The 18,358-nt window shown below is 41.5% G+C and overlaps 1 protein-coding gene across 1 annotated transcript in view; it reads left to right on the top strand.

The window, feature by feature from the left end:
- Positions 1-18,358, top strand: part of inpp5a (inositol polyphosphate-5-phosphatase A) — a 621,533-nt gene that overhangs the window by 272,488 nt on the left and 330,687 nt on the right. Inside the window, exons 3-4 of the mRNA XM_068052673.1 lie at positions 7,628-7,728; positions 11,091-11,178. Coding sequence (XP_067908774.1) covers positions 7,628-7,728; positions 11,091-11,178 — 189 coding nt within the window. The remainder of the gene's footprint in view (positions 1-7,627; positions 7,729-11,090; positions 11,179-18,358) is intronic.

The raw sequence follows: 18,358 nt of genomic DNA, 5'->3' as shown, positions 1-18,358 counted from the left end.
AACATGCAGGTACAGGACACAATTAAGAAAACAAATGGGATGTTCGCCTTTATTACAAAGGGATTGGAGTATAAGAGTGAAGACGTCTTACTCCAACTACATAGATAGCGCCTTGGTGAAACCAACCTGGAGTATTGTGCATAGTTTTGGTCTTTTATCCGAAGGCAGGACATACTTGACTTAGGGGGAGTGTAGCAAATATTCACTAGACTGATTTCTGGGCTGAGGGATTGTCCTGTGACGAGAGATTGAGAAGATTAGGCCTATATTCCCTCGAGTTCAGAAGAATGAGTGGTGATCTCATTGAAACATGTACAATTGTAAGGGGCTTGACAGGGTAGATGCTAGGAGGATGTTTCCCTTGGCTGGAGAGTCTAGAACAAGGGGTCACAGTCTCAAAATAAGGGCTCAGCCATTTAGGACTGAGATGAGGAGAAATTCCTTTACTTAAAGGGCTGTGATTCTTTGGTATTCTGTACTCCAGAGAGTGCATTCAAGCCAGAGATTCACAGATTTTTGGATATTAAGTTCTTAAAATGTTCTTTAGTGGTCAATGCCCACTGATATTTCTATTTTCCATGCTGTATTTTGTCAGTGACATTTGGAGTTTAGACTGCAGTTTTGCCACACTTTCCTGGGGTATGGATGGGACTTTTTACAATTTGTATTTTTGCTAATGCTGTGCATCTAACCAAATATTATTGTATATGCACTTACCACAGAGTTTAGTGACCAGTGCTATTTTTTAACCAACTCAGTCTTATTCTGTTCCTTGCATATTAGAAATTCCCAAGGTGAGATTTTAGCTCAGACGTTTTTGCTCTTTCGCTCATAGATTTTATGTTCTAGTTAATCACAGAAATTGGCATTTGAATCCAACTGTGACATAAAAAAAAAAAATGTACAGATTGAAATTTCCTGATGGCACAGTGTTCAATGCACATACATAACAGATAGGCCTCAAGTTCCCCTCTAATCTGTGTTGTATTTGTATCTATGTAGCCTATGTCTCAGCCTGGTATTAAAGCGTGATATTGACCTCAGCAATCATAGATGAAGGAGTGAAAAATCAGCTTGGGGTTTTACTCTTGACTGCTGACAAGTGATTTCTACTGGAAAGTGTTTGTGTGAGTGTGAGTGGGTTACCAGGACTAGGCTTGGCTGTGATGTCTTCATAGACGACTAGCTTTTTGACCCCCACTGTCCAGGCTCCTGGATGAGGTAGCTATCACTATCAAAGCCTCATCCCAATGTAAGTTGCTGTCCCATTCTACCATTACCATCATGCCGGGAGACCAACCCTGGTTCAATGAAGAGTGCAGGAGGGCATGCCAGGAGCAGCACCAGGCATACCTCAAAATGACATGTCAACCTGGTGAAGCTACATCCCAGGACTACTTGCATGCCAAACTGGGTAAGCAGCATGTGATAGACAGAGCTAAGTGATCCCATAACCAACGGATCAGATCTAAGCTCTGCAGTCCTGCCACAGCCAGTCGTGAATGGTGGTGAACAATTGAACAACTGACTGGAGGAGGTGGCTCCACAAATATCCCCATCCTCAATGATGGGGGAGCCCAGCACATCAGTGCGAAGGATAAGGCTGAAGCATTTGCAACAATCTTCAGCCAGAAGTGCCGAGTGGCTGATCGAAGTCCCCGGCGTCACAGATGCCAGTCTTCAGCCAATTTGATTCACTTCGCGTGATATCAAGAAACGACTGAAGGCACTGGATCTGCAAAGGCTACGGGCCCTGACAACATTCTGGCAATAGTACTGAAGACCTGTGCTCCAGAACTTGCCGTGCCCCTAGCCCAATACAGCTACAACACTGGCATCTACCCGGCAATGTGGAAAATTGCCCAGGTATGTCCTGTACACAAAAAGCAGGAAAAATCCAAACTGGCCAATTATTGCCCTATCAGTCTACTCTCAATCATCACTAAAGTTTTGGAAGGTATCATTGACAGTGCTATCAAGTGGCACTTGCTTAGCAATAACCTGCTCAGTGACGCTCAGTTTGGGTTCAGCCAAGGCCACTCAGCTCCTGACCTCATTACAGCCTTGGTTCAGACATGAACTCAAGAGGTGAGGTGAGAGTGACTGCCCTTGACATCAAGGCAGCATTTGCCCAAGTATGGCATCAAGGAGCCCTAGCAAAACTGGAGTCAATGGAAATCGGGGAAAATTCTCCACTGGTTGGACTCGTACCTGGCGCAAAGGAAGATGGTTGTGGTTGTTGGAGGTCAATCGTCTCAGCTCCAGGACATCACTGCAGGAGTTCCTCAGAGTAGTGTCCTCAGGCCCAACCATCTTCAGCTGCTTCATCAATGACCTTCCTTCAATCATAAGGTCAGAAGTGGGCACGTTCGCTGATGATTGCACAATGTTCAGCACCATTCATGACTCCTCAGATACTGAAGCATTCTGTGTAGAAATGCAGCAAGACCTGGACAATATCCAGGCTTGGGTTGATAAGTGGCAAGTAACATTTGCACCACACAAGTGCCAGGCAATGACCATCTTCAACAAGAGACAATCTAACCATCTCCCCTTGACATTCAATGGAATTAGGATCGCTGAATCCCCCACTATCAACATCCTGGGGGTTACCGTTGACCAGAAACTGAATTGGAGTAACCATATAAATACCGTGGCTACAAGAGCAGGTCAGAGGCTCGGAATCCTGCAGCGAGTAACTCACCTCCTAACTCCCCGATGCCTGTCCACCATCTCCAAGGTACAAGTCAGGAGCGTGATGGAATACTCTCTACTTGCCTAGATGGGTGCAACTCCAACAACATGCAAGAAGCTTGACACTATCCAGGGCAAAGCAGCCCACTTGATTTGCACCCCATCCACAAACATTCACTCCCTCCACCACCGACGCACAGTGGCAGCAGTGTGTCCCATTTGCAAGATGCACTGCAGCAACGCACCAAGGCTACTCAGGCAGTACCTTCCAAACCCGCTACCTCTACCACCTAGAAGGACAAAGGCAGCAGATGCGTGGGAACACCACCACCTGCAAGTTCCCCTCCAAGCCACACACCATCCTGATTTGGAACTATATCGCCGTTCCTTCACTGTCGCTGGGTCAAAATCCTGGAACTCCCTTTCTAATAGCACTGTGGGTGTACCTACCCCACATGGACAGCAGTGGTTCAAGTAGGCAGCTCACCACCACTTTCTCAAGGGCAATTAGGGATGGGCAATAAATGCTGGCCTGACCAGCAACGCCCACATCCCATGAACGAATAAAAAAGGAGCGTTAGGCAGAAAAATTGGGAACTGCTCAACAAAAAAACTGCTTTAAATTACTGAATATTCTGCCAGTGATTCAATTCGTGAATGGATGATGTGGACCAGGGAAGTTCCAGGTGTGACTCTTGGTCTGTGCTAAGATATCTGATCTCAGTTGTAGGATTATAAAATTCCTGAGTTCGAAAGGAGCAAACTTAGCCAAAGTTCCTGCTTCTGATCATGATCCACTGACTTGTGGGAAAATGCATGTCTGTTGATGTTAGAAATGTTTTTTGCTGAAATATTCTCCTGTTGTTAATAGTCTAGTGAAACTCAATGACACATGGCTCGGCGTTTCTTCCTTCTTCCTATTCCTTACCTATGAGCTGCCTCTCAGCCGCATTATTGAAACGTTTGGGATTAGTTTTCATATGTATCTACTGACATGAAGTTATACCTCTCTACCATCACCCTCGACTTCATGTAGTCCCACTGGCTGTCCAGCATCAAGTTAAAGCAAGCCTTGTTGTTCCATCAGAAATTTTGCATCCTAGCCCAATTCCATACTCCTTTATCTTTACGTGCTCATGCTAAAGCAATGGTATATAAATTCAGTATTGGCATTGTCCCTGAGCTGAACCCTGCACCCAGTCTATCACCATTGTGGCTTACCATTGTAATATCCCCCACCTCTACCTCACCCCAAAGCTGCCAAAACCCCATTGACACCTTTATCTCCTCCAGCCTTCTCCCTTCTTATCAGTTCCCCAGAACTCCACCCACTACAAACTCTATCTCATCCAGATCTCTGCAGCTTGAATTCTGTCCTGCACTAAATTGCACTCACCTATCGCTCCCACACTCATCAACCTTCACTGGCTTATCCCCCATTGTAACAATTTCAAAATCCTTGTCCTTGCTGCCAAATTCTTCCTTACATTCACTCTACATCTGCAACTCTTCCAGGCCTGAGTGTGCTTCACACCCGTTGCTCTTCTGCCTCTAGTTTTGTGTCTGATCCCTCCTTCTGCTCCACCAGCGATGACAGAGTCTTCTGCTGTCATGCTGCTGCACTCTGGAATTCTCTTAAATTGCTCCATCTTGCCACAGGGCTCCCAATTTTCAAAAACCTTCTCCAAACCTATTTCTTCTACTTGGGGTCATCTCAAACTCCTACACAGTGGCTAATCCCTCTTTGTAAAACTCTTTGAGACATTTTGTTATGTTTAAAACTATAAATAAGGACAGGTTGTTTTTTTAAATCAGCACTTTCAGGTGAGGATGGGAGCTGGTGTTGAGGGAAATCAACTTTGGATTTGGGATGTTATCACTGCTGTAGTGAAGATAAAGTCAGAATTTGCAGCAACTGCATTTAAAATGAAAATTCTTCTTTGTTTCAAGTCAGAGTTTTAATAGCTACTGCTAAGTAAGTGATCTAAAAGTTTGCACGATGTGACCAGTCGTAAAGAGATTCTGTTGCGACTTGGTTTCAACTAGATTGGATTCTGATAGTTGCTACCTCCCACTCCACTGAAGTAAAGTGATAGCAGCCTCCTGATACTGTGGAGTATACTCAAACAAGCTTTGTAATATAACAGTGCCCAGTAATATTCAGTGGAAAAATATAGTCATGATATATACAAAATTCTCATTAAGGCGCTGTGTAATTCCAGTTTAATTGTACTCCAGAGGTACCCTTCACAACTCATCATCACAATTTGAATGATTGTTCTCATTATTAATAATAATAATAATAATTATTATTATCCATTGCTTGTCCTTTATGAATAATGGAAACCTACAAATTATTTTGGCAATATTTGACAAGTGCCAAATGCAATTATGTGGCTTTCCCCAGGATGCTATTTTAGTGAGGTTGTCAACATATTTGAAATAACCAGATTAATACCTGTATATATAGAACATAATAGGAGCATTTCAAGCATCATCCATGAACATCACCGACAGTAATTTCTAGGCTATAGTAAAGAAGAAAGACTTTCATTTATATAATGTTTGTCATGACGTCAGGACCTCCCAAAGTGCTTTGCAGCCAACGGAATACTTTTGAAGTCCAGTCACTGTTGTCATATAGGAAATGTGGCAGACAATTTATGGACAGCAAGATCCCACAAACAGCAACATAATAATGACCAGGTAGTTTGTTTTAGTGATAAATATTGGCCAGGACATCAGGAAGAACTCACCTACTACCCTCCTGAGTATTCTGGGATCTTTTATATCCACCTAAGAGAGCAATTGGGGCCTCAGTTTAATATTTCACCCATAAGGCAACATTTCCAAATGGTGCAGCATTCCCTCAGTATGGTACTGAAGCACCAGCCTAAATCAACCATTCAAGACTCTGGAGTGGGCCTTGAACCCACAACCTTCTGACTCTGAGGTGAGAGTGCTACCACTGTGCCAAGGCTGGCACTTCAATGATAACATAAACAAATCACTGAAGCCTGAAACTTCATGATTTCAGCATTATCTTTAAACTCCTCTGTCACAGTCTACACATGAATATGTTTACTTTGGCCTTTGAACTCATCCTTTTAATTCTGTAATTTTTTTAGCACTCTTTGTATCTTGTGTGTATCTCTCAGAATTGGGTTTTGTCTGTTGCAATGTCATTTGCATACTCAACAACAATGCAGTTTTCAAATATATTTTGTGAAGCATTTTGAGCTGTTTCAATGTAATAAGGCAATACATAAATGAAGCTTTAGTTGTTACAGATGAATTGAAAGCAGGCCAGTAGCATTTGGGATATAATTTACCAAGCTTACCTGTTTCAGCCAGTTTATATTTTTTTCATGCCCACATGCAGCAACATTCAGGCTTGGGCTGATAAGTGGCAAGTAACATTCATGCCACACAAATGCCAGGCAATGACCATCTCAAACAAAAGAGAATCTAACCATGTCCCCTTGACATTCAACGGCATTAATAGCATTAACGGTTTAATGGCATTACAATTGCTGAATCCCCCACTATCAACATCCTGGGGGTTATCATTGACCAGAAATTGAACTGGAGTAGCCATATAAATACTATGGCTACAAGAGCAGGTCAGCGGCTAGGAATCCTAGCAAGCAACTCACCTCCTGACTCCCCAAAGCCTGTCCACCATCTTTAAGGCACAAGTCAGGAGTGTGATGAAACTCTCCATTTGCCTGGATGGGTGCAGCTCCAACAACACTCAAGAAGCTCGACACCATCCAGGACAAAGCAGCCCACTTGATCAACACCCCATCCACCACCTTAAACATTCACCTCCTTCACCACTAACACACAGTGGCAGCAGTGTGTACCATCTACAAGATGCACTGCAGAAACTCGCCAAGGCTCCTTAGACAGCACCTTCCAAACCTGCTGCTAGTTGAAAGGACAAGGGCAACAGTTTGGAATGAGGAAATTGATACATCCCAGACCATTGCACACCAGCTAAAACTACCTAGTCAGGTTTATTTACAGATGAATAACATTCAGAAGCAAAAGACAGTAAAATAAGACAATTAACACAGTATTTAACCAAGGTAGAAATAGAACCAGCCCTCAAGAGGTTAATATCCCCTTTTCGGAAAGTTGTTCTTAATCTCCAACCGTTAAATTAACTTAATTGAATTCTCAATGTTGGCATTTGCCTCTTTCCTACAGACTGTGTTCCTCTACTTTGATCCTGAGAAAGGGGAGGACAGTCCTTATTTAAACTGTAATTACTTTTCAAAAACTGTATGAAATAAGGATAGGAGTTTCCCTATTTGTCCCAGCATTTTTGATTTCAATTATTCTGCAATGCGTAATTACCACGCTGCCCTTCAACCTGTGCGTTGAATAATGAAACAACCACGACAGTGGGAGAAGGAACAACAGTAAATCCTAGCTTCAGCCACCTCTCACAGCCAAGTGGATCAGAGCACTGAAAACACATGGGACAGCAAGTCTGCTGAGGGCCTCATTGCAAAGCCCAACCAGTCCTTTCCTAGCCTGACTGACACTGTGAAGCTGCGCCTGCAGTTTAAGGGGTGCTGCCGACCTGAGAAGGAAGCGGTAGCTCACAAATCTGCTGGGATATACTGTAACACCTAAAAGGGCAAAACAGAGCCCCCCCTTTTTAAACAGTCAAATAAGTTGATCAGTAATGCATGGTCTTCATTGTGCTTTGCAAGACTTATTATGGGTCTTTTTTATGTCTCTAAATGCACCAAGAAAATTTTCTGTGTAGCACAGCACATTATTTTATACTTGTTTCTATCTTGACATTAGACCACCCAGGCCAATAGCTAAAGCCTTTTGTCGGCTGATGACTGTTGTACTTCATGTGAATTGTACACGTTGTTCTGTTGTGGCACTAATGATGTACTCTTCTTCCTTACAGACTGTGCACACACACAAGCCTCACTTTATTGCATTGCATTGCCAAGAAGTTGGCGGAAAGAACTATGAAGCCTCAATGTCTCATGTTGACAAGTTTGTGAAGTAAGTACCAAGCGTGATTGACTAAATGAAATGGAAGTCTCCCCCAGTTGTTCTCTTGGGTTTCTGTTTCTATGAGTATGAAATCTTAGACATCTAAAATTCATATTGGATTATTGAGGTGCAACATCAAGCTGCATTGCTTGGAGCTAATTAGCTGTCAGCCAGCGGATGTTAATTTAATTCATTTTCCCCTTTTTTTGTTTTGCAGACTAATGCAAAGTGAACAACAACAACAAAAAAATGCCTGATTACCCAACTTAAATGCTCAGTTGAATATTATGTCCATTGACACAGCCTAGTCTGTGAGCACTGTGCTAACCTTCAGTTTTAAGCCTTTCACCAGCCCAAAGTTCATATAACAAGTTTAGCTTCCATTTTAATAATAAATAACCATCCAACAAGGGCTTCAAGTCATTGTGAAACTGTCATTTCCCCCACTGTTTCAATGTGACAAAAGGTCATTTCCAGCCACAAGTGTAATGTGTCCTAACCAGGGACCTTCTAACTGGGCTTTGACCTGCTGATTTCTAGCAACAATTTCCAAAATTGGAGTTAGTTAAATAAACAAAATAGTTTATGTCCAGCTGTTCTTCAATTGTAAAAATATAATATTTTGAAAAAATATGTTAAGTATTATCATTATGTCAGTCCATCACTGACCGACCAAAACTTAGAACTGTTGTAGCATAGGTTACATTCCAGACGAGAGTAGGCCTCCCTCTGCTGGTACAGATGCAAGTATGGTGTGTATTTGCGAAGTTTGTCAGTATTCACAATCGTTCCTGGAAAGTGTCTCCCCCTGCTGGCACAGGTCAAGGTGCATGTGCATTAACCACATTCACTTCAATCTTTGTGCTTGTCTCTTGAGAATTTGACATTTTTATTTGATCCCTATATTTTCCCACCTCCATTTCCTGGTGTTCAAGAAATGAAAAGCCAGAATTGAGTATCTTCAGATTCTGCATTTAACCAATAAGAAATGCCCTAATGAATGTGAAAGGGCTACAAGATTGTCAATCTTTCCCAACTGTTTCTGATCATTTTCTCCCTTCCTCGAACTCCCCTCATCTCCTCTGCTGAAACACTGACTGTTTGCTGAAGTTGTGATGCAGGGGCTATAGCTATCCTCTCATTCTTCTTAAGCATTGGCCGGCTATTCAACTGTGGAGCACCTCGTACCCAAGCCTAATCCTGTTGGAACAAAGACTCATTTAAGGAGACAGGCTTCATTAGTGTCTCAAGAGATAGCTGTGCCCACTGCCCCAGCCGACGGAACACTGCTGCTGTAAGGCAGTGCTCACCATCCTTTCTGGTTACCAGTAAGCTCAGCCCACATGTACAGGTCAGCAAAGGAAGGAAGCTCAGCTCAGTCTTAAAAAGGTCTTACCCCAGCTCTTGGAAATGGACGAAAAGCCAGAAAATTAAGTTACTCATCGGGTCTTAAAAACAACTGCGCACTTTCAATCTTACATGGCCATGTTTATCTTGTTGTGGTGTTAATGGAACTATCCCCCAATATAAATGGGAGAATTTCCACTGCACTGAAACCATCAGACTGTGTCACAGAACCTCGACAAGAAGTAACTGTGCAATATAGAACTAACATCAGACCAGCTGGGGTTGAGAACATTGCATCTTTGCATAGGCCATCAAATATTTCAGGTTCCAAACTCAGCACTGTTCTTTCGCAAAGATATTACGAAGTAATCCACATGTAAGATCACTCAAAATCCCTGTTATGAAGGCATTCAGTTTAAGCACCTTTAGGACCATTTGATCTATTTCACTGTATCCCACCTTTATTTAGAGTAAGGTCAGTTAAAATGATCATACCTTTTCCTGGTGTTCCTTCAGATACAATGAGATCCTAAAGATAGTATCATTGAAGTTTGTAAGTTAATGGAGTTTATAAAATTCTGTACTAACAATGGTTGTTCAAGCAAACTTTTCACCAAGGCTCAAATACCATGGAAGACAAACTAAAAAATAAGTAAGTTAGGAGTAAAAATAGGGGGACTCGCACTAAATATTTTTACCCGAAAGACTGTACCACAGAGTGTTGTGGAATAAGTTACTTGGGAACATCATTGGAGAGATCAGAGTTAATGGCCTCCAGACAATTAGCTGTGTTTCTGCAGAGAAAGAGAATTGAGGAATATGGTGAGAAGCCTGTGAGATGGAGTTGATTTCTGAAAAAGGGATATGCTTGTTGGGCCCCAGTGGGCTTTCTCTGTTTTAAAGATTCTCATGTTCTTTGCCAATTTTGAATTATGTGATGTAAAGCAATGAGATCAAGTCATTTCTGAGCAGCCTCAGTCTTGTGGCGATCCTGTGTAGCTGATTCTTCAGCAAGTGTAACTCTCTTCAAGATGGAGGACCTGCAGAAGCACCACTGTCTGTATGAGTTTGTAAAGACTCATGATTCTGAAGAAAGCTGCCGTAGTTGGTTTAATGAAAATTACACTGGATAGAGGTTGAGGCAAGCTATAGACATTTGAAAAACCTTCAGAAAAGTATGTTTTGAGAAAATGTATTTGTTATTAATTACTTAATTCTATGTTCTTAGCTGTTCTTATGCTAGACCTCAGCCTCCCATTAGATTTTTCTCAGTAATTCTACTTACTTCTGTTTCTTGAATAAAAAGACGGGATTTTGTCACAGATTTTCTATAAATTTGCCAGATATTGCTAATGTTTAAAATCAACTTTTCCATGCCCTCCTTTGAGAATGAGCTTAAATTTAAGATGCTGCAGTATCACACAATGACTAACACCACCAGCTAATTGATAGCGAATTGAAAGTAAAGTTTCTATGACATTATTAGGCTAACTGCTCCCTAATCTGCTCATCATTTATACTGCTATGTTTTAAAATGTAATTTTGGGTGAATTTCTGTGAGGGATATTATCATGGGGATATTATAAGGAGGGATATTATATTGAGGAATATTATAAACTTTAGAACTTTTGACACCCAGTGGCAGCACCAAGGTAAAATGCATTGCAAAGCTCTTTTTATTTCCTTTTAGTTTCAAGCTCAGATGAACAGTCCCCACTACATGATTGTAAAATTGTTGTATTTCCCATATCAACTACCCTAAGTGAGACTGTCAATTTGTGCAGAATTCTGGGAAGGTTTGAACTTTGGATTATTGCCTGCAGGGTACCTTCCAGCCATAAGACAGAGAATTCTGTTGCATCAGACTGGATTGTATTTGATCCTAAGGTCCAGGAGGTGAAAGGACAACATTCTAACCCATGGCATCACTTAACAGTTTAAATGTTTGAGGGACAGGCTTAGAAGTCATCAATTACCTAAGCGATCACCTGAGAAATATTTGAATTTTCCTTCTTTTACCCTAGAGAATTGTTATCGAGTGATGAAATGAAAGAGTATAACCGAGCGCGAGTGTACTTGGATGAAAATTACAAATCACAAGAACATTTTACGGTAAGAAAGATCTTCCTTAGTCAACATAGTACCTGGGACCAAATATCATGCTTTAATTGTAATTCGAGGATGTTAAACTGTAAAAGAAAGTTTGGATATATACATATATCTGTATGTACAGCAAGGTAATAAGAGCATTAATGTTTTTCTTTTAGTTATTAAAAAGAAAATCAATGACACTAACTTCAGTTCCACACAAAATTGGATGATTTACTGTGTTGTTGGGGCAAGGGTGAGTCTTAATTTTATCCCAGCCCCAGCACAATAAATACAAATTTGCAAATTCCAAGTCCGAATTGCAGAAGGGTCTGATGAGCAGCTTCAAGGTTCACTGACATTCAAGGCACAGAGAAGCACAATCATCTTTCCTCATTTATGACACTTATGTTTAATAATAGGCATTGTGTTTTGTTTTAAACTGTTTTGCATTTGATAGAAATGGATTTACAACACACTAGTTATCTATGTAGCACAGCTGATAAGTTAAATCCTTTCTCTGTGACAAAGCACATATAAAAAGAAAACCAACGTGAATAGTAAGACTGTCTAAAGTACCCATCGAATTACAGTTAAAATAATGCAATAGTAATTCTGACACAAATCTGCATTAAGAGACCCACCTTTCTGTAGCAATGACTTCTAAATAAGGCTTCACTGCAGATGCTCAGTTAGAGGTGTATATAGGTGTGTGCAAACTTTGAGTCTCGCAGAGGCCAGCGTGGAACTGCTTCCAGTGTGTGGCACCTCTTGCTTTCTCATGATCCTGTGCATTGGTCATTTTTTTCCTTGCTGTAATTTGTACGAAACCATAGCATCAGTGTCTGTACAGGTGAGTCAGCAACTCTGGAAATAATGAAATATGGCATGCCACCTAGGTGGTAAAATACGACAATAAATGAGTGCTATCAAAGGTGTAAAAGTTTATGAACATAGGCCAAGAAATTCAATAACATTTTGCAGGCATAACATTGAGCAGCAAAGCATTCAGTATGGTGGGCAGTGTACACGCACATTCTGAGCAGGAAGTGCCCTGCCCACCATATTGGTACAAGCATTGAAAGAGCGATACAGAGCCAGCACCTTAAAACAGGCATTAGGCCCTCTGCTTATATAAATAAGAGGCCTAATGCTTGTTAGATGCCAACGTTAACAAATAGGTTTGGCCTGAAAGCAGCCGTTGCCAATCTATGTATGGCCCCCTCCCAATTGTTGCTTTGACGTGATTGAAGTATGTGCATATTTCAGGATATAATGTTCAGAAAGTGCAGAAGAATAAAGGAGTTTAGTGAATAATCATGGATGTAATCTCATGCAATAAATGTTCACACTCATTTTAGAGAGACAATTCTTCAGACCTACACTTGTCTATGTTGGTTAGCTGGATCTGGTGTTTATCCTGAAAATCAAGTTGCTTAATATTACCAGGCCATGACACTAGATGGCATCCAACAGCAGGAATTTACCAGCTGTAATTCAGACCCTGAAAAAGTAGAAAGTGCATTCAGATAGATTTGGAAAGAAGACAGTTAATTGTGCCACCAAAAATCAACATTTCTTGATTTTAGTCAGGAAGTATGTGTATGAATCACACCAAGGTTAGGAAAAAGCCACTGGAAGTCATACACTGGTATAAATTATAACAGCTGCCTTTTTACTGTCCCTCGCTGTACTGCATCGAGTTTATATGTAGTCAGGCCTTCTAAATTACAGTAGCTGAACAAGTCACATTCCAATTTTATTACATGGGACTGTTTCTACCACTAGAATGTTTAGTGATTCATTTTTATAGTGATATGGTCGGTCTGCGAACTGTAACTTCTGCTGTCCAATGTGTTTGTTAGATGATTCGGGAGCTGGGTGGCACAGTGCATTGAACAATGGGCCTTCATCTCTAGGCCTGGGTTTGAATCCAACCCAAACTCTTGTCGTAAGGTGACAAATGAAATGAGTTTGTGTGGTTTCAATCTCGTTCCTAGTGGACATGTATAAAAGCACACCAAATTCATTACCAAATTGGCAGTGTTACTCAGGGATGCCACAGGTGGGCTGGTGTGGGAAATGGAAATTGTCACAGTGGTGCAAAAGGGTGTTCATTTCATATTGTTGCTGAGTCAGATTGTTGGAGCAATGCTTTGCTTTCTTTGACTTGCAAGTACTTGATGCAAAGGCTGGATCCCCAAATTGCAACCACCAGCTCTAACATTCCTCACCTTGATTTCAAAATTTAACATAACTCCATAGATAGCTTTCTTGCTGTGGTGCATCAATAACTTGTTTTTATAGCACCTTTAATATAGTATAACATCCCAAGGGGCATTATCAAACAACATTTGCCACTGATCCACATAAGGTGATATTAGAATAGGTGACCAAAACCTTGGTCAAAGAGGTAGGTTTTAATACTGGGAACGAATCCCAGGTGCCAGTTTTATTCCTTTGCTTACATTAGATTTGCTCTTCTTTCTCCATTTATTTAATGCGATCTGCTCTAACCGCTTATCTCTCTACTCAGAATTGTCCTGGAGTCTTTGTTGGATTCTGTGATATGCTTCATCTGCTGCTACTTTAAGTGTTTGTAGCTTGTGCTTCTGTGAAAAATACCTTGTCCCGCAATAAGTTACAGGTTTATAATATTTCACTCCTTTCTTCTCCAACTGCAAGTTTCTGAAATGGCTGTAACCATCCGTGTTTCGGTGCATTTACTCTGCATTTACGCCACAATTTCCTCTCCATTCCCTCCATATTCCCTCCACATTCCCCCCCAACTATTCTCCCCCAATCCTCCCACCATCCCACAGAATTTCCTAATCCTGACTAAATGTTCACATCCCAAAATAAATTTTTATGTAACATTGTCTCATAAAAAATGTAATATATCAGAGGTCAATATATTACTAAAGGACTTTGGAATAAATTACGAATCTAATTACAGGGAGTTGTTAGATTGAGCTATTTACAGATCATTAGTTAAACATGACCGGCCATAAAAATAACTGCAAGTTGTTTGCTAATAGTTACTAATGAATTTTTTAGTATTTGCTGATTATGTCATCATATGATATTGATTAGACTATCGTGCCCAGCCTGCAGAGTTTTACACACACCTTTATTTACTTGACATTTCAATAAAGGTCAAAGACAAATAGTGGCAATAAAAATATCTGAACTGCCTATAGGTGAGGAGTGATGGTTGGAGGATCTCAATTGTCTCAAAAATGCTCTTCGTTGAAGGTAGTCAGAATGCAACATTGTTACTGCCTGAAAACTGGCTAAAACTGCCTAAAATCTACTGGCATTTCCAACGGAAGGGGCACTCTAGCCTATTACAAATCAGTAAATGTGCTGCTTTATACAAACCAGTGATGAGTGGAGCTGGGCAAAGCAACCACTAGGAGGAATACACCACTAACAAAAAGCAAATGGTTACGTTCAAACTAACCCCCCTCCCCCCCCCCCTGCCATTAATCAATACCAAGTAATTTGAAGACAGTCATCAAATAGGATCAGTAAGGAAAGTAATCCTATGTAGCACTCACTGGTCCCAAAAGGCTTCTTGTGAAACATGGAACTAGTAAATGTAACAATCATCCAATGTCTCTTGTTTAAATGAAGCTTTAATTTGATGAAATTCAGCATATAGCAACCTAAAAGAGGAATGGGGGAGGGGTTCCGGGGTGGGTTTCCTCTACCTGTTGCTCAGTAATGGCTGGATTATCCCATCAGAAAGATCCCAGATAGGATATGTCATCGTGATTGGCTTCAGATTTGTTTTTTGAGAGAAGTACAGTACCACAAATGGACCAAGGAGCCGCCTTTAAATTCACCAAACAATCCAAAGGATATCAAAGCACACTGGCCCCCAAAACCCACAATGGTAGTACTGCAATGGCAGCACAACTCATGAATCATGGCCTCATTTTGAGGGCCAAACTCTCCAGAAGAACATTACTGCAACACGGTTTTACTGCTTTGATTGAACAGAGGTCCTCTGCTCTATGCTGTTGATTGTTCCTCTCGCATTGTGGTGACTTGCTGTGCCTTTCACAACTTTGTGATTGAGAAAGGACCAAACACGAAATGGTCAGAAGTGTAAGCATGGATACTGAGGAACCTGAAGCTTAACTTCAGGAAGGTAAGCACTCGTTTGGCTCTTCCAAATCAGCTACCAGAGACATTTATTTATTTAGAGATACAGCACTGAAACAGGCCCTTCGGCCCACCGAGTCTGTGCCGACCAACAACCACCCATTTACACTAACCCTACAGTAATCCCATATTCCCTACCACCTACCTACACTAGGGGCAATTTACAATGGCCAATTTACCTATCAACCTGCAAGTCTTTGGCTGTGGGAGGAAACCGGAGCACCCGGCGAAAACCCACGCAGACACAGGGAGAACTTGCAAACTCCGCACAGGCAGTACCCAGAATCGAACCCGGGTCCCTGGAGCTGTGAGGCTGTGGTGCTAACTACTGCGCCACTGTGCCGCAGATTTTTAATGGGGTTTTTGGTATTTGCTCTATTGCTCTCCTCAACATGGAAATGCCTCCCTGAAGATGCTACATTAAAGGCCAGTGAATCAAACTAAGATTCCTGTCTATGCCCCACACACTGAAAGGATGACCGCAGTTCCTGAATGTGTGATTATCAAACATCTTTCTTTTCATAGCAGGGTGCATGAGGTTCGAATACTTGGCCTGCTCAGCTACAAGCTGTTTCTCTTGAGCCTCCACTGGGAAATGGTGCAGTCGTCATTACCTCCCCATTCTTCTGGCTGCTTTATGCTTAGTGTGTCACTCAGTACAATATCCTCACACTACTACTTAGATCTCTATGGATCTGAGCTGATGCTTGGGCCAGCTAAGGTGGGTGACAATGTTAGTGCAATGGAAGAAGAGGAACAGAAAAAACTGACGCTGAACCAAAGAAGGAGGAATGACTAAAAGCGTGGCCAAAAAGTTGGGTTTTAAGTAGAGTCATAAAGGTAGAGGTTAAGGAAAGCTGTTTCAGAGCATGAGGTTGAGACAACTGAAGGCATGGCCACTAATGATGAGACAAAGGGAGGCGGTATGCATGAGGCCAGAGTTGGAGGAATACAAAGTAAAAAGTTCTGATGGGGGGGTAAGAGCTGTTGTTTACAGATGTTTAGGATGTTTACAGAGCTGGAGGATGTTACAGAGATAATGAGGGGCAAGGCTGTAAAGGGATTTAAAGACGAAGATGTGAATTTTAAATTGGACGTCTTGGTGCTCTGGACTTTGGAGTTGATAAAGGCATGAATGAGGGTTTCAGCAGCATATAGGCTGAGGTGGGGGTAAAGATGGACAATGTTAGAGAGGTGGAAATATACAAGTTTTTTTTTGATGGCGAGGATATGGAGTCAGAAATTCAGCACTGGATCAAACAGGAAGCCAAGGTTGCAAACAGTCTGGTTCATACTGACGCAGTAGTCAGGGGTGGAGTCAAATTGGTGGCAAGGGTACAAAGTTTCTGGCAGGGGCCAAAGATGATGACTATGTTTAACTGGAGGAAGTTACGACTTATCCAAGACAAGTAGCCTGACAACACAAAGGCAATGAAAGAGTCAGGAGTGGCAATGGAAGGATGATGAGCTCGGTGTGAGTATACAGGTGGAAGCTGACCCCAATTAAAGAAAAATACCCCATTTTTGGCATACATTTATAATTGACCCTACGGGAATGATTTCATTTTCTGAGAGAAAGTCTTTTCTTAATCATTCTTGGAGCTCATCCCTGAGACGGCAGGCCTTTTTGTGGCTTGCTGGGTCATTTCAGAAGGCAGTTAAAAGTCAACCATGTTGGTGTAGGACTGGACTCATATATAGGCTGGACTAGGTGGGATGACAGGTTTCCTTCCCTAGGGGCATTAGTGCAGTAGTTGGGGTTTGACAAGAATCTGACAGCTTCATAGTCGCTTTTACTGATGCCAGCTTTTTTAAACTAGAATCAAATTCTCAAGCTGCCATGGTGGGATTTGAACTCAAGTTCTCTGGATTATTAGTGCAGGTCTCTGGATTACTAGTCCAGCAACATAATTGCTACACCACAGTACCCTTATATAAATGCATAAAGGTAGCCAAGAAAAAAATTCCAGAACATTCTTCTCACCTGTCCAGTTGTAGGTTGCTGGTTTCCACAAAGATCATTGATCTTCTGGCTTTAGCACAGTAACCAGTAACTCATGGACTGTCTGATCATATTAGTCTATAGCTATTCCTAGAACTTCCAGAGCCATTTTCAACCAACTATTATCCAGCTCCCTTTTGAGACAGTTGCTTGTCGTGAGTCTGAACTGCTCTTGTTGGAAATCTTTTCTATTTATCTATTACTCAGTGGGGGAAAAAGGTTTCTTCTAATCTGACTTTAGGTTTGTTGATATTATTACACCTGTGTCCTCTAATTCTGTGGTACCGTCAGCTTTATCTTTCTATCTTGGAATGCAGTTTCGAGATAGGCTTCTTGCTATAGACTCCAGTTGGAACTGAAGTGCACTACCCATTGTTTGGGCTATTGTTTGCAGATAGTACTGGCCTCACAATCTTCAGTAGCAATACTGTTTGGCAGGAAACAAACAAAATTCAGCCATACAAGAATTTTGGTGGCATCAATGGAATATATTTATTTTTAAGGGGTGATTAAAGTTAGATCCACAGGGTCCTTTCTGCCATGTCAGTAGTTCAATCATGCCATTTTTCCACCATTAAGCAGAAAAGCTTATAGATCCTCCTAATTGTGAAAAATAATTTAGATGCAATGACAGGACAGGAGATGATATGGTTCAACTTTCTGAAACATGTAATTTCCTCTTGTGGGCCATGTTCTCCTATGTTAAAGGTCCACAGAATGACTGGAATTAACAACTTGTTAAAGCCTGTAGTGGCTCTGCACTCAGTGCCATGAATGAGTGGAACAGTTGCTAATCATGCATGGAATTGTGATTTGCTTCAAGATTTGTGCCAACACTATGAGAAATGAGTCAGAAATATCTCACCTGAGCAAATAAATGTCCACTCACAGCTTCATAGCAAGCTGCACCTGCAGCTGCTGATGTCATGATCACTACTACACTTCAACACAAAGACAATAGGACAAGAACAATTTAGTCAGTTTCTCCAGGTCTTTGGAAGCTGCTTGGGTGACTGGAAAGAAGCAATAGGA

Source organism: Heterodontus francisci, chromosome 20 (genome assembly GCF_036365525.1).
Source record: "Heterodontus francisci isolate sHetFra1 chromosome 20, sHetFra1.hap1, whole genome shotgun sequence".
Classification (NCBI taxonomy): Eukaryota; Metazoa; Chordata; class Chondrichthyes; order Heterodontiformes; family Heterodontidae; genus Heterodontus; species Heterodontus francisci.
Note: the sequence above shows the minus strand (reverse complement) of the source record. Positions and strands in the feature narration are given on the sequence as shown.